The 14,226-nt window shown below is 38.1% G+C and overlaps 1 protein-coding gene across 1 annotated transcript in view; it reads right to left on the bottom strand.

The window, feature by feature from the left end:
* Window positions 1–445: 445 nt before the first annotated feature.
* Window positions 446–14,226, bottom strand: part of TSPAN3 (tetraspanin 3) — a 29,562-nt gene continuing 15,781 nt past the window's right edge. The window contains exons 4-7 of the mRNA XM_030317631.1: window positions 10,935–11,036; window positions 9,907–10,059; window positions 9,559–9,642; window positions 446–1,346 (exon numbers count right to left, since the gene is read on the bottom strand). Coding sequence (XP_030173491.1) covers window positions 1,254–1,346; window positions 9,559–9,642; window positions 9,907–10,059; window positions 10,935–11,036 — 432 coding nt within the window. The 3' untranslated portion in view covers window positions 446–1,253. The remainder of the gene's footprint in view (window positions 1,347–9,558; window positions 9,643–9,906; window positions 10,060–10,934; window positions 11,037–14,226) is intronic.

The raw sequence follows: 14,226 nt of genomic DNA on the forward strand, positions 1-14,226 counted from the left end.
TGCACACTCCAACCCATCTCGCATTCCTGTGTACTTTCTCTCACAAAGCCTAGCCAAACTCTGGGCTCAGGCCTCTCCTCCAGGAAGTTGCCTCTGACCTCTCTGGGTACCTCCTTTGGGCTCCCATTTTTTTGTTACTATAATCATCGCATTGTATGGAAATTAACTGCTTCTGTATATAGTCCTATAATAGTACTCCACATTCCTCCAAGACAAGGAGAGCATCATCACCGTATGCCCAGTGTCATGCACACGGTTAGGTGTTCATATTTGTAGGATATACTAGAGTGAAAAGCATCTCTGGCTTTTTGGATCCCAAGGCTTTTAGAATTTGGCAACTGATCTAATTAAAACACACGCAAATCATGTAGACATGCACCAACATTTAAAACATTACACTGCTGCTTGGGAACTGAAGTATCCCCAAACAATTAAAAAGTACATGTTGAGGGGTGATACAGAGTTTATTGAATTAGATCCTTCTATTTACAACTGAGATCACATCTACATACTATTTTGCTAGTCTACATGGGTACATTAATCCTAATGAGTTTAGACTTATGATGAATGGGCTCAGTCATACAAAAACACACACACACTCACACTAATTGCTTTAAAACAGTAGTGCATACATTATACTCCTCCTATAAAGCCAGCTTTGATTAAAAACTGCTAGTTTCAAAGATCAGTCTGATTTTGAAGATGAACCAAGAGACACACTGTATGATTCTAAAATCTATTTTAGCAATTTTATACAGTTGCTATCTTATTGGACTACAGTATATGTTTTTTAAAAGGACACTGATGAGGGGCACCATCTGGTGTTAACTTTAACCACAGCTGGTTTCCTCCCCCTCCCCCCAAAAACCTTTGGCCAAGAGTTCTCCATTGTGAAGACTGAAAGGGCCCCGGGACACTCCGGTAGCAGCCCCATTACTGCATGGAGGTAACAGAAGTAGGTCCAAGCCCTCCTTTAATTCTCCCACACTATGCAACCTGCAAATGGTTCTGAATTAGAACATATACTGCCATACTTAAAAACTTAGGGACATGGAGGGTCAGCTAGAATAAGGGAAAAGAAAGGCATACGTGGGTAGGGAAGTAGGTGGGTACATGAAGAGCCAAGCTGCTTTGTCCAACACCTGTGTGCTTTAACTAAATGAACTCAGAGGCCAACGCAGTAGACCTGGCTCAAATCAGATTCACCTTCCAAATCAGAACAAGACTAAAAAGCTCAGGCTTGCATTTTTCTACTATGCATAGGTTCCACCGGTGATGAGGAGCTCATAAGCAGGATCTCTACTCCTTCTGCACAATACGATGCATGCGCACAGCATGCCCAGCAGCTGTGGGAAGAAAACAGAGAAAAAAGAAGGCTGAAGACCCTCTCATAGCAAGTGTGTAATTTCTTTGTTGGCAATGGAGCTGTTTCAAAGTTCAGTGATCTCAAATCATCAAAAAAGCAATAACAACAGTAATAGAGGCAATTTCTAATGAATATATTATCTTTTTAGGAACTGTTTAAATACCAACTTTTAGTTTCCCTGCCTAAGAACATCTAAGAACAATAAACGAAGAGGAGAAATGGAAGGCTCTCCTGCCATTCCCACTCTTGATCAATAGCAGTGCTCTAAAAAAAAATAACTTTCTGCAATGATGGAAACATTCTGTATCTGATAGCAAAGGTCTAGGAAGTGGAATGACCAAGACTTTGTGAATTTAGGAAATTTACTGGTGGTCTTTTCAGACATCTGGATTTGGGGACATAAGTTTTATTAACAACCACAAAATTCACTACACGCATGAACAGCCCAAAAGCCTTATGGTGGAAACCAATCAATTGGTCTGAAGGTTTTTGTTTCTTTCATAATTATTTACTATTTTTGAAATCCTGATTTGGCTCTGTGGTATTACATACATATTACTTTTTAAAGGTCACTCTTCCTTCATGATTTTATTTTAATAAGCCCTAATCCCTCTGTGGCAGCAAGCTGGAATTGTAATAAAGTCATGCCATGTTATTTTGAATAAGCAAGAGGATTAAACTGGATTAAAGAGAAAATGATTCTAGAATTTTTGACCTGGCTTCTTACAAAATATAAATAGTAACCAAAGAGCTAAATGAGAGTAACTTAATTTGCTGTTCTAACTTTTCATAATGGTTTCAGTTATTTGATTTTAAAAGGCAGGGCTTTCTGTACATATGGGGTCAATCAATTTCAACAAAATGTACCAGATCTATAAACAGGCTCTGAATGTTTGAAGTGGAAGATTACTAATGAGATACATATACAGAGAATAACGATGTCCTCAATCTGAATCTCCATGGTATAAAGTCACACATTCCAATTTCCAGCCTCAATTAGCTCACATTCTACCCATTCAAGATATATATTTGCTGCTTAAATCCATCAGTTTCATTACATCAATATTTGCTGAGTGCAGTAATAGCACAAAACACCTTGAAGACATTTTAAAAGTGGATATTGTTGAAAATTGAGTAAATATCTATAGCCAGTCTAGACATGTTTAGTATCTAATTCCTAAAGAAATACATTTCTACTCACTGTACATCCTCAAAATAGCTATAAAATCAAACAGAATTATGTTCCCAGGCAATGTTAAATTAAGCAATAAAAACGCTAAGCTCAGAAATTACTGATTTTCTGGAAAAAAAATCTCTCTTCCCATCCCACTTCCCTCACATTCCTTTCAGTTGGTTAACTTCTAGTGAAGGAGTCAGCACTCTCAAATGGGATCTGAAATAAGTATCATTTCTGTTCCTGAGTTTTATTTCAATTAAGTCAACTTGCACTGATTTTAAAACAATTAAATAAACTTGATAAAACCCTACTCATGCTTGGGAATGAGTCTGTTTATGAACATTAAACTCTACACATTAACATCTTATATTCCAAACCTCATCACTAAGTGCTACAGGCCCACTTCCAAAGCTCTGCTATACTGAAATTTCACTGATTAAAATTTTCCAACAATAGACTTGGAAATATTTTAGCTTTAGAGTTATTTCTTGCAATAAAAATTTGCCCTGCAATATTCAAGTCATGAGAACTAATCTGCACTTAGTCTAAATATAATACCAAGCAACTGCAAAAAATAACTGCTAAATACAGAGGCAAGTGGTAATTAAAAAAACTGACTGCCAAGATTAAAATGTTCTAGAATATACTATGTAGGGGACATTATGGGAAAATAGGTATTGTTTGTTATATAAGGTTTTGGAACTGCACACTGGAAACACCTTTTTCTGAGAAAAATGTGGAACTCTGTATCAAAAAGTCACTTATAAGGGTGCCTGAGTGGCTCAGTAGGTTAAGCATCTGACTTCAGCTCTGGTCATGATCTCCTGGTTCCATGTGTTCAAGCCCTGCATCGGGCTCTGTGCTGACAGCTCAGAGCCTGGAGCCTGCTTTATATTCTGTCTCCCTCTCTCTCCCACTTGTGTTTCTCCCACCCCTGTCTAAAATAAATAAACTTTAAAAAAAAAAAAAAAAGGAACCAAAGGTTACATGCCATATGGTTCCATTCATATATTTTGAAATGACAAAATTTTAGAAATGGAGAACAGATTAATGGTTGCCTAAGGTATGGGGGGAGGAGGCACAGGATGGAGGTGGGTGCAGTTAGTTATAAACAGGTACCAGGTAGAATCCCTATGGTGTTAGAACTGTTCAGTAAACCCACCAGGTCATAAAACTGTACAGAACTGAACATACACAGGTAGAAATGAAAAATCTGAATAAAATTGGTGGATTGTATCAGTGCCCATACCTTCGTTGTGATATACTACAGTTTTGCAAAATATTACCCCGGGGGCGGGGGGGACTGGGCAAGGCATACAAAGATTTGTCTGTATTACTTCTTAAAAATGCGCATGTATAGGGGTGCCTGGTTGGCTCAGTTGGTGGAGCATGCGACTCCTGATCTCGGGGTCATGAGTTTGAGCCCCACAATGGGGCTAGTTTACTTAAAAAAAATACATGTGAACATACAATTATAACAATTTTATAAAACAGCAAGGTAGAAAACTATATACCATAAGCTTCTATTTGCATAAAAAATATTTATGTGCTGTCTAACCACAACTACTTCTGGGAAGATATACAGAAAACTGGTATCAGTGGTTAACACTTGATGAGGGATGGGGAGAATGGGTCTCAAGAACTAAGGTAAAACTGAGAGGGAGACCTACATTTTACTAAATTTAAATAATCTGAAAAAAATTCTATCAAATGGGTAAAACTTTCAAAACTTTCAGAAAGTTAACAAGATTTCATTTCCTCTAAACCAAAACAAAACCTAGCCACTCAAGAATTAGCTTCCCAAGCCTTGGTTTAACATGTTAAAGAAGAGTTACTTGAAATATTTAAGAGTGTATCAGAATCAGCCCACTAGATTTTACCTATGTGGGGGCCCAATGTGAAGTGTTATTCACTTATGTTTTTAACTCACATTAATGAGTAACTGACAGTCAAGAAGCAGCAGGAGGAAATAGCAGTCTCAACCTCCTTCACACTTGGCAATACAGACCAGAAAAAACCAACACGGCTTTGGGAAACAGTTCTCTCTGAAAGTTTGCTCTTGGTGATCCATCTTGAGGACATGCCAACTTTGTAAGACTCCAAAGACAGACAGTTCCCATTTTTCCCATATTTACTTTGCAGAAAGCCTTACCCTAGCAAATACTTGATATCGTCAAATCAAAACACAGATTTTTGTCTATTATTATGACCAGATCTTTTAAATATAAAATTCCTAATTGATCAATTGTTAATTTAAGAGGCTGGTGACACTCAAAGAAGTGAAATAGCTTGCTGATTAAAAAGACAACAAAATAAAGGGACACCTGACTGGCTCACTGGTTGAGTGTGTGACTCTTGATCTCAGGATTGTGGGTTGGCCCCCCACATTGGGTCCAGGGGAGATTACTTAAAAATAAAAACTAAAAAAAAAAAAAGGCTAACAAAATAAGAAGTGCAGCAAAATCCTAAAAATCTTTCTCTGACATTAAAAAATCCTGTTTAACAATTAACTAGTATTTTTCAGGGTTTTTTTTTATTTTTTTTTAGTGTTTATTTATTTTTGAGAGACAGACAGAGTACGAGCAGGGGAGGGGCAGAGAGAGAGAGAGGGAGACACAGAATCTGAAGCAGACTCCAGGCTCTGAGCTGTCAGTACAGAGCCCAATGCAGGGGTCAAACCCACAAAGCATGAGATCATGACCTGAGCCAAAGTCAGACGTTTAACTGACTGAGCCACCCCGGTGCCCCTGTTTTTTGTTTTTTTGTTTTTATCATTTTGGTCCCATTCAAACCTAGATCATTTAACTAGACTAGAGCAAGAGTTAGCACGTGTTTTCTGTTTTGTTTTTTTTTTTATTAAAAAAATTTTTTTTAAATGTTTATTTACTTTTGAGACAATGTGAGAGACAGAGTGCAAGCAGCAGAGGGGCAGACAGGAGACACAGAATCTGAAGCGGGCTCCAGGCTCTGAGCTGTCAGCCCAGAGCCCAACGCGGGACTCCAACTCACGAACTGTGAGATCATGACCTGAGCTGAAGTTGGACGCTCAACCGACTGAACCACTCAGGCACCCCTAGCACATGTTTTCTTAAAGGGCAATATAATGAATATTTTAGGCTTTGTAAACCAAGAGACAAAACTGGGTCTCTGTCATAACCATGTAACTCTGCCACTGTAACACAAAAGCAGTCACAGATAATGCATAAATGAGTGTGGCTAACACAAAAAGAGGTAGTGGGCTAGACTGGTCCACGGGGCCTATTGATGGCCAACACGTGAAATACAGGCTTTTATTGGTAAATTAGGTTCATGAAAACATTTCTTCTTAAATTCACTTTTACGCCTTAGAACTTCAACAGAATGCAGTACTTCATTCAACAGAACATGGTCTTAACAGTACCACAAAGTACTCTCAAATTCAAAGGAAACAATGCTTCCAACAGTTTTGATACAATACTACCAAAAAGTATCTTTCGATCTTTAACATTATTTTTCAAAGTTTTATTTACTTAAGTAATCTCAGGGTCATGGGGTTTACCCCAGTGGGCATGGAGCCTGCTTAAGAATCTTTCTCTCCCTCTGCCCCTTCCTCTCAAAAAAAATAAGAAAAAGAAAGTAATCCCTCATCCAACATGGGGCTCAAAATCACAACCCCAAGATCAAGAGTTGCATGCTTTTCTGACTGAGCCAGCCAGGCACTCCTAACATTATTTAGAACTATATTTCCTATGATTGCTCTTAGCTTTCTCACTTTAGAACCCGAAGGAAAGTGCTAATGATATTTCAATGTTATTACATTGTGTATTTTATTAAGCTAAAGTGTCAATTAACTGTTAGGTTGCATAACAGGATTGAGGAATTTAATCTTTTGAAAACCTTAATTCTTCACTTTCTAATTCGAGGCAGAGTACAATGGGCCAGGGTTCAAGCTTCAGTGATGGTCATTAGTCATACTATCCTTGCTCCCCCTCGTTTTCATGGCCTTTAAAACAAAGCAGAGGTGCCTGGGTGGCTCAGTTGGTTAAGCGTCTGACTTCGGCTCAGGTCATGATCTCGCGGCTTGTGAGTTCAAGAACCGCATCAGGCTCTGTGCTGACAGCTCGGGCCTGGAGCCTGCTTCGGATTCTGTGTTTCCCTCTTGTCTCTGCCACCCCCCACTCTACCGCCGCCAGCTCATACTCGGTCTCTCAAAAATAAATAAATGTTAAAAAAGAAATTAAAAACATAATGCAATTACGAAGGCAACAGGGACTGGAGACTCTCCAAGTGTCCTTTTAGCTCCAACTCTATCAGGATGAGCATAAAAGTACACTTTGTGTTGTTTTTACCTTTGCTCTGGTTTTCCAAACCCAGGGCACCAATCTACATCAGATTTTGAGTATCAAATGTTTAGGTACTCTTTATAGGTTTATAGGTACTCTTTAAAAAAAGAAAACATATTAGGGAAAATTCTTTCGTCATTTCTAATGTATGTTTTTTTCCCTTAAAACCAAAGTTTAAAAATTTTCAAACCATTAGCATTTGAATCTGTGAAAGCTCTGAATCCTTGACTTAGTTTTGCTGAACTGAACACATCAAATCTTTATCAGCCATTACTTAAATAAGGGTAATTTAAGTATAAAATGCATAGGAGAAGGCATACTTAAAAATTAAAAGACTAGCTAAAATATTTATTAGCCCCCAATGAAAAATATTTAATGAAGAAATATCTGCCTGGTTAATAAGCTTAACAAAATGAGGGATGAAGTTAAAGTAATGATGTGCATCAGTCTTCCTTATACATACTGTATATTTCATGACCACAAGCACCTTACAGTTTCAAAGCTTTTTTTTGCTGCATGCTAGTATGTGCTGATTTATTAACACAAATAAGATAATTAAGAATGCACAGACCAGGATTTCACTTGGGAAGAGACTTCCTTCATGTTTCATTATTTTTAGCTAAATGAGTATGTTTGGACAATCAAAATATCATCCCTGCTGATTAACATATTACTGCTATGCTGAGCCACAAAGTAAATGCTTAGAAGGGCAGAGACCATAGCAAATAAAGAGCTAGGCTTTTATTTATTTATTTTTTTTAATTTTTTTTTTTTCAACGTTTATTTATTTTTGGGACAGAGAGAGACAGAGCATGAACGGGCGAGGGGCAGAGAGAGAGGGAGACACAGAATCAGAAACAGGCTCCAGGCTCTGAGCCATCAGCCCAGAGCCCGACGCGGGGCTCGAACTCACGGACCGCGAGATCGTGACCTGGCTGAAGTCGGACGCTTAACCGACTGCGCCACCCAGGCGCCCCTTTTTTTTTTTTTTTTAATTTTTTTTTTTTTTTTAAAGAGCTAGGCTTTTAAATGAATCATTTCAAAGCTGTTTGAGTACCAGCAAAGTAAACAATCACCTTTAAGGCATTTCTCATTAAATACACTAGCTTTTCTTCAAATACACAGACAGCAGGCAATCTAAGCAACTTACCTTTAAACTAGCAATTACGTTGGTTTTATCTAACAATTAAAAGATAACTACACTTTCTTAAAATAGATTCTAGGCCTGAAGCATATTTCAAAAACAACCAAAAGAACACTCTGAGAACTAGATCTGACACAAAGGATTCTCAATCATTTTAATTTTTAAAAAATATTTATTTATATTTGAGAGAGAAACAGTGCATGAGCAGGGGAGGGGCACAGAGAGATGGAGACAGAATCTGAAGCAGGCTCCAGGCTCTGAGCTGTCAGCACATGTGGGGCTCGAACCCACGAACTGTGAGATCATGCTCTGAGCCAAAGTCAGACTGACTCAGTCACCCAGGTGCCCCGGATTCTCAATCATTTTAAACAGTTGGTTATTCTCAGTTGTAAGATTCCTCTAAGATGTTCCTCTAACAGAATCCCTAAGATACATTGTATATGAAACTAGCAATGTAGGTAGTTGTACAGAGCAGAAAAATAGCTATCTTTATTTGTTTTCAGGTGAGGGCTAAGGATGTGGGTGGAAGGGATTTTTTGGTGAGGGAGGAGGAAGGAGTAGATAAAGTGAGAGGTAATTAAACAATTACCAGCTCCTATGCATACGCCATTATTAGGTGGGAAAAAGATTGTTTTCACTGGTAGAAGTTGGGAAGACAAGTTCTCTCAGCTACCAACAATGATATGGTATACTTTTGGATGTGCCAAGTGATGTCACAGACTCCTTAGTGGCTATTAGTCTGATAAAACTAAGCCCAGAAATACAGAAGAGGTTAGAACCTCATTTTTACTTCGTCTTTTCTGTAAAGCAACTCAATTGCTCCTATGCAAAAGAGTCTAGTGTTGTAGTAGGAGTTCCTGATGTACATATATGGACATATAAAATCATGAGGACAGAAAAATAAGAACCAGAAGAAGAAACAGTACAAAAAGATTGAAATGAAGCTTTCCATTTCCATAGTGAAATAAAGCAGTACAATTTTTAAAAATTCTGTGAAGTTCTATTAAAATACCTCCCAAGAATACATTAGGGCAACAGTATGTATTTTTAATTTTTTTTTTTTTAACGTTTTTATTTTTGAGACAGAGAGAGACAGAGCATGAATGGGGGAGGGGCAGAGAAAGAGGGAGACACAGAATCAGAAGCAGGCTCCAGGCTCTGAGCCATCAGCCCACAGCCCGACGCGGGGCTCGAACCCATGGACCGTGAGATCGTGACCTGAGCTGAAGTCGGACGCTTAACCGACTGAGCCACCCAGGTGCCCCGGGCAACAGTATGTATTTTTGAACAGGCCACTCACTAGTCAAGTCAAGAAAGTAAAGCAAAATCTCCTCAAACCTAGTCCCTGCATCCAGATCTCTGGTTTCTTGGAACCATTATGGGTCTAGGACTAGAGACAGGAAATGGAAGACATTGGAAATGGACGGCCAGTACCTCAATGACTTCCAAGTTATCTATATACACAAAGATTAAATGCACTTAATGATTAAAACCATTCATGGTTGACATCAGAGAATGAGCACATTCTGATAACAACCGCTGTGCTTACCTGAATAGCTGCAAATGCCAGTGCTGCCCAGATAACATGCATCATGATTTCTTGTAGCTTCTTCACAACTAGAGCTTCACATCCCTGAAACACACAAAGTCATCCTCAATAAAAGTCTTTTTTTAAAGTGAAAGCTATAAGGTCACATATCACTACTCAGTGGCAGAAATGGAAATAACAGAAACCCACAGAGGGAAAGACAATGTATTTAAAAATAATTTACAGTAACATAAAACAGCATAAAGACAAACAAAAGAGTGTAGAAAAGAAGTTCTAGGTAAAGATAGTTCACAGAGACAACCAGGTTACTAAGCTAGATTCAAGTCTTGGTCAAGAAGCCAAACTTACCTCGGCATAGAGGTCAGAGGGGTGGGCCAGACTGCCATTACAGCTGCTGGCGGTCTCTCTGCAGCAGCTAAGAGGGACACTCTGGTTTTTGGTTTCTTTGAACCAGTCTGTATTTTCCCAGTCTGAATAGTTGTGAATTCCACAACAGTGCAGCTAGTGGGAAAGAGAACAGAAATATTAGTCCTCCCAAGACACACAGATCTGTGTTGAACTTTAAAATTCTGTGCACTGCAGAACTTTAAGCTACTCTAGACCAGTTAAGTCCAATAAAACTTTCTGCAATGATAAGAATGTTCGGTGTCTGCTTGTTCAACATAGTAGCCACTAGGCACCTGAGGTTACTGAGCACTTACAACGTGGCTAGAGTGACTAAAGAACTGGATGTTAAATTTTAATTAGCCACTAGTAACTTTAGAAATTCTACATGAAAAGCATATTACCCACAAGGGGTAATTTATAGCTAAGAAAAATCTTCATATCTTACATGTTAAATATTATTTCCAATGATAATATATTTCAAATATTTTCTCCGAAATGTCTGGGATTTGCTTTAAGATAATCTAGCAAAAGATATGTGGGGTAAAAGATGAAATAAGATTAACAAAAAATTGAAAATTTTGAGGTAGGTTTATGGATATAAGGATCTACTATACCAGTCTCTTTACCTTCACACATTTCCAATTATCCATAATTTTTTTTAACAGTTTTGTCTATTATCTTTTCTGGTCTTGCTTTCTAAAGGTATATGAAGACTTCTTACCTCCTTGAAGTCCCTTGAGGATCCCATCTTTCCTGTGACACATACCTCTCTTCCATTATCACCTTTCTGACTAATTACTTTTTTGGTAAAAAGTCACTAGGTGACAATGGAAAAAACTTTTCAAGAGTGAAGGTGAAAATATTAGACACACCATGAAGCTATCCATGGCTACAAAAATACATGTTTAATTTACACAGTAATAGCTGAGTTTAAGGTTGACCCAACAGTGACTGGCCCTCAAAATCGAATTCACCTGAAGAGAGCTCACCTGTCTCTGAACATAATCAATAGCCCGGCTAGCGGCATCAGGGTTCGTTCCATTGTAGGTCTTATATACTTTCTGAATGCTGCGGTCAACCTCATTTTCCACCTGAATCAAAACGAAGAATTCGGTCCCTTAAAAATACTGGTAAAATTAACATTTGTCAAGGCTCCAGCTAAGAAACCTAACTGACACGTATGCAGAGTTGCCAGATATCTTTGTGAATTTCTTTTAAGAAAAAAATATTTCTCCCCGTCTCCACAGAGATTCAGGTAAAAATGCAGACATATTACATCACACACTATAAGCATTCAAAGAGAAGACTGTGTGCAAGACAGCAGATTAACAATCTATTCAAGAGAGAGAAAGCAGCTGAACCCTGAGACAGATGTCCTAAATTATAAATGAACTGCCTTTCTTTTCAAATAAGCTTTCAGTGGGTTGGATTTACTCATTTTCCTTTCCAAAAGTAGATTAAAAATAAAGACCTCCCACAAGATACTTTTGGAACAAATACCAACATACTTTCCATTTATTCAATGTTTCGATTTAGCCAAATACACAAAAGTAATCAGCAGGTGAAAAAAATCAGTCCTTACAAGTAGCATTTTATGAAAAAGGTGCAGTTTGATGTTATATGAATTAGGCGACAGGAAATAAACTCTTCATAACTTATTTCTGTCAATCACTAAATGGCAAGAAAAGTACCATTTAGTAAAATTTGTTTGTACCAGATTCTCCTTACCCTTCTAAGATGATTAGACCTACTTAGTAATTATACCAGTTATGTGATTTAACTACAAGGAGATAACCAGTAGGGGCAAACCCAATACATTCTTTTTTGGGGCACAGTTACCTGGTACCTTATGTATCAATGGTTTGAAAATTAGATTGGCATATTATGCCTTTGATTTAAAATTATAAATTACAGTAACAATACTTCTTTTATTTCTTAAGTTTATTTATTTTTGAGAGAGAGAGAAAGAGAGAGAATCCCAGGAGAGTCCAACACAGGACTTGAACTCCCAAACCATGAGATCATGACCTGAGCCGAAACCAAGCCAGCACCTCTATTATGTCTTTATCATAGCCCTAAAGTTATACCCCAATTAATTACTTTAAGGCAGCCTGTTTAGCCTTATTTTTTTTTTAACGTTTTTTTTTTATTTGTTTTTGAGACAGAGAGAGACAGAGCATGAACGGGGCAGGGGCAGAGAGAGAGGGAGACACAGAATCGGAAGCAGGCTCCAGGCTCCGAGCCATCAGCCCAGAGCCTGACGCGGGGCTCGAACTCACGGACCGTGAGATCGTGACCTGAGCTGAAGTCGGACGCTTAACCGACTGAGCCACCCAGGCGCCCCATAGCCTTAAATGGTACTTAGGTGGAAAGGAAAAGCAGGCAAATAGAAAAGACGAAAGAAAAGGAAATGACTAAGAAAGAGGAAAGAGGGGCAAGATGGGAATGGCTGGCAACAGCTGCCTTGGTTTTCAAGTTGGCAGGACCCTTATTCATCAGGATGGGCACAGAAGGTAGGATCTCAACTCATAATCACCTTTTTCTATGTCCAGAACAAAGGCTTTTTTTTTTTTTTTTTTTAAAGTGGCAATGGAAAATGAAGTCCTCAATTTCGCTCTAAAAAAGAAATCAGAAAATGTGTATTTCCCCCTTCCATACCGGGAATTTATGGGCTGAGGAAATCTGAACAAACTTCTCATTCTGAGGTAATTTAAAGAAAGTTAAATACTCACAAGTTAGAATAGAACACTTTGCTATATTAAATAAGATTAGAAGTCTTGACTTGTAATTTTTTTTTCATTCAACAGATCCATAAATTCATTAACATTTATTATGCCAGGTGTCTTGCCACTGCTGGACAGTCAAAGATGACTGCCTTGCCCTTAAGAAGTTTGGAGTCCCCAGGCTAGATCTTTAAAAGATACACTGTAACAGAATTCAACAAGGGGGAAACAGAAAACTATCTTGTCCAAAAGTTATTACTTGCTTGTTGATTTAATGTTTCTATTATCCTGCCTCAAATGAGGAAAGTGAATTATGATCAGATATTACAACAGCCTCTAATTTAAGTTCCAGAAGGATTTTACAAAGGGCTACAACATCTCCCTCATGTGGAACAGTCACTAGGGTATGCCTATAAAGTTCAGTTAAGGATTAGCTGGAAATTCCGTATGAACAAATCAATCAAATGTAATAGTCTGGGGTTAGAGGTAGGCCTGGATGAATCAAATTTTAAAATGAATCCTTCCTTCAACAGAGAGCTGAAATGTAATATAGATGATAGCTGAATATTCCCTAGCATGTCTTGGGTAGAGACTATATGAAACAGTAAGAAAACCCTTTGGCTGATCTCTACCCTGAGTCCAGAAATTTATGTCATATAATTCATTAATTTATACATATAAAACCCGTGTTGTTCAAAGGTCAACTGGGTGTATATATATGGGTACCCATATACATATGTTTGTCAAATATAGATGTGAAATCCAAGTAGGCCATCTATGATTTTGACAAGGTTCTAAAACCATTCCTCTCGAATATTTGTGGAATGAAAGGACCTAACCATGACCCTAAACTGACTTTCACATACTCTCTCCATCCAAGGAACATATTGTTGTTGTTGTTTTCATTATTATCCTACATGTAAAAATTAGTGGTAAATGCAGTTGTACTATAGTTAACAAATGGAGAAGCCTCCCATGCATGGTCAGGAGTAGTTGGTTGGTTAACTGAGGCTTTTAGAAAAAGTACAGGCTTTTAGAAAATCACATGCTTTTAGAAAAAGTACACATTTTTGGGGCACCTGGGTGGCTCAGTCAATTAAGTGTCCAACTGTTGATTTCAGCTCAGGTCGTGATCTCACAGTTGTGAGTTCGAGACTCGCATCAGGCTCTGTGCTGACAGTGCAGAGACTGCTCAGGATTCTTTCTCTCCCTCCCTCTCTGCTCCTCCCCTGCTTGTGCCCTCTCTGTTTCTCCCTCAAAAATAAATAAATAAAACTTTAAAAAAATGAACATTTTCATTTAGCTTAAAGCACAGAAATGTGTATTTCACACCAATCTTAAAATGCAAGCCTGTCTTTTCTTTGCATAGGATCCACTGATTAGAGCTCTTTATCATTTGTTCTGCACAAATCACATCCTTAGTACATTGACAGTGACTTCCAGTTTGGGTTTCTTTACACTGCAGAGACATTGCAACACAATCAAAGTGTAGAATTCTACTAATTATTAATAAATTTCCCCTAAACTTTTACGTAATTGTACTCATAGCTGATTTGAT

Source organism: Lynx canadensis, chromosome B3 (genome assembly GCF_007474595.2).
Source record: "Lynx canadensis isolate LIC74 chromosome B3, mLynCan4.pri.v2, whole genome shotgun sequence".
Taxonomy (NCBI): domain Eukaryota; kingdom Metazoa; phylum Chordata; class Mammalia; order Carnivora; family Felidae; genus Lynx; species Lynx canadensis.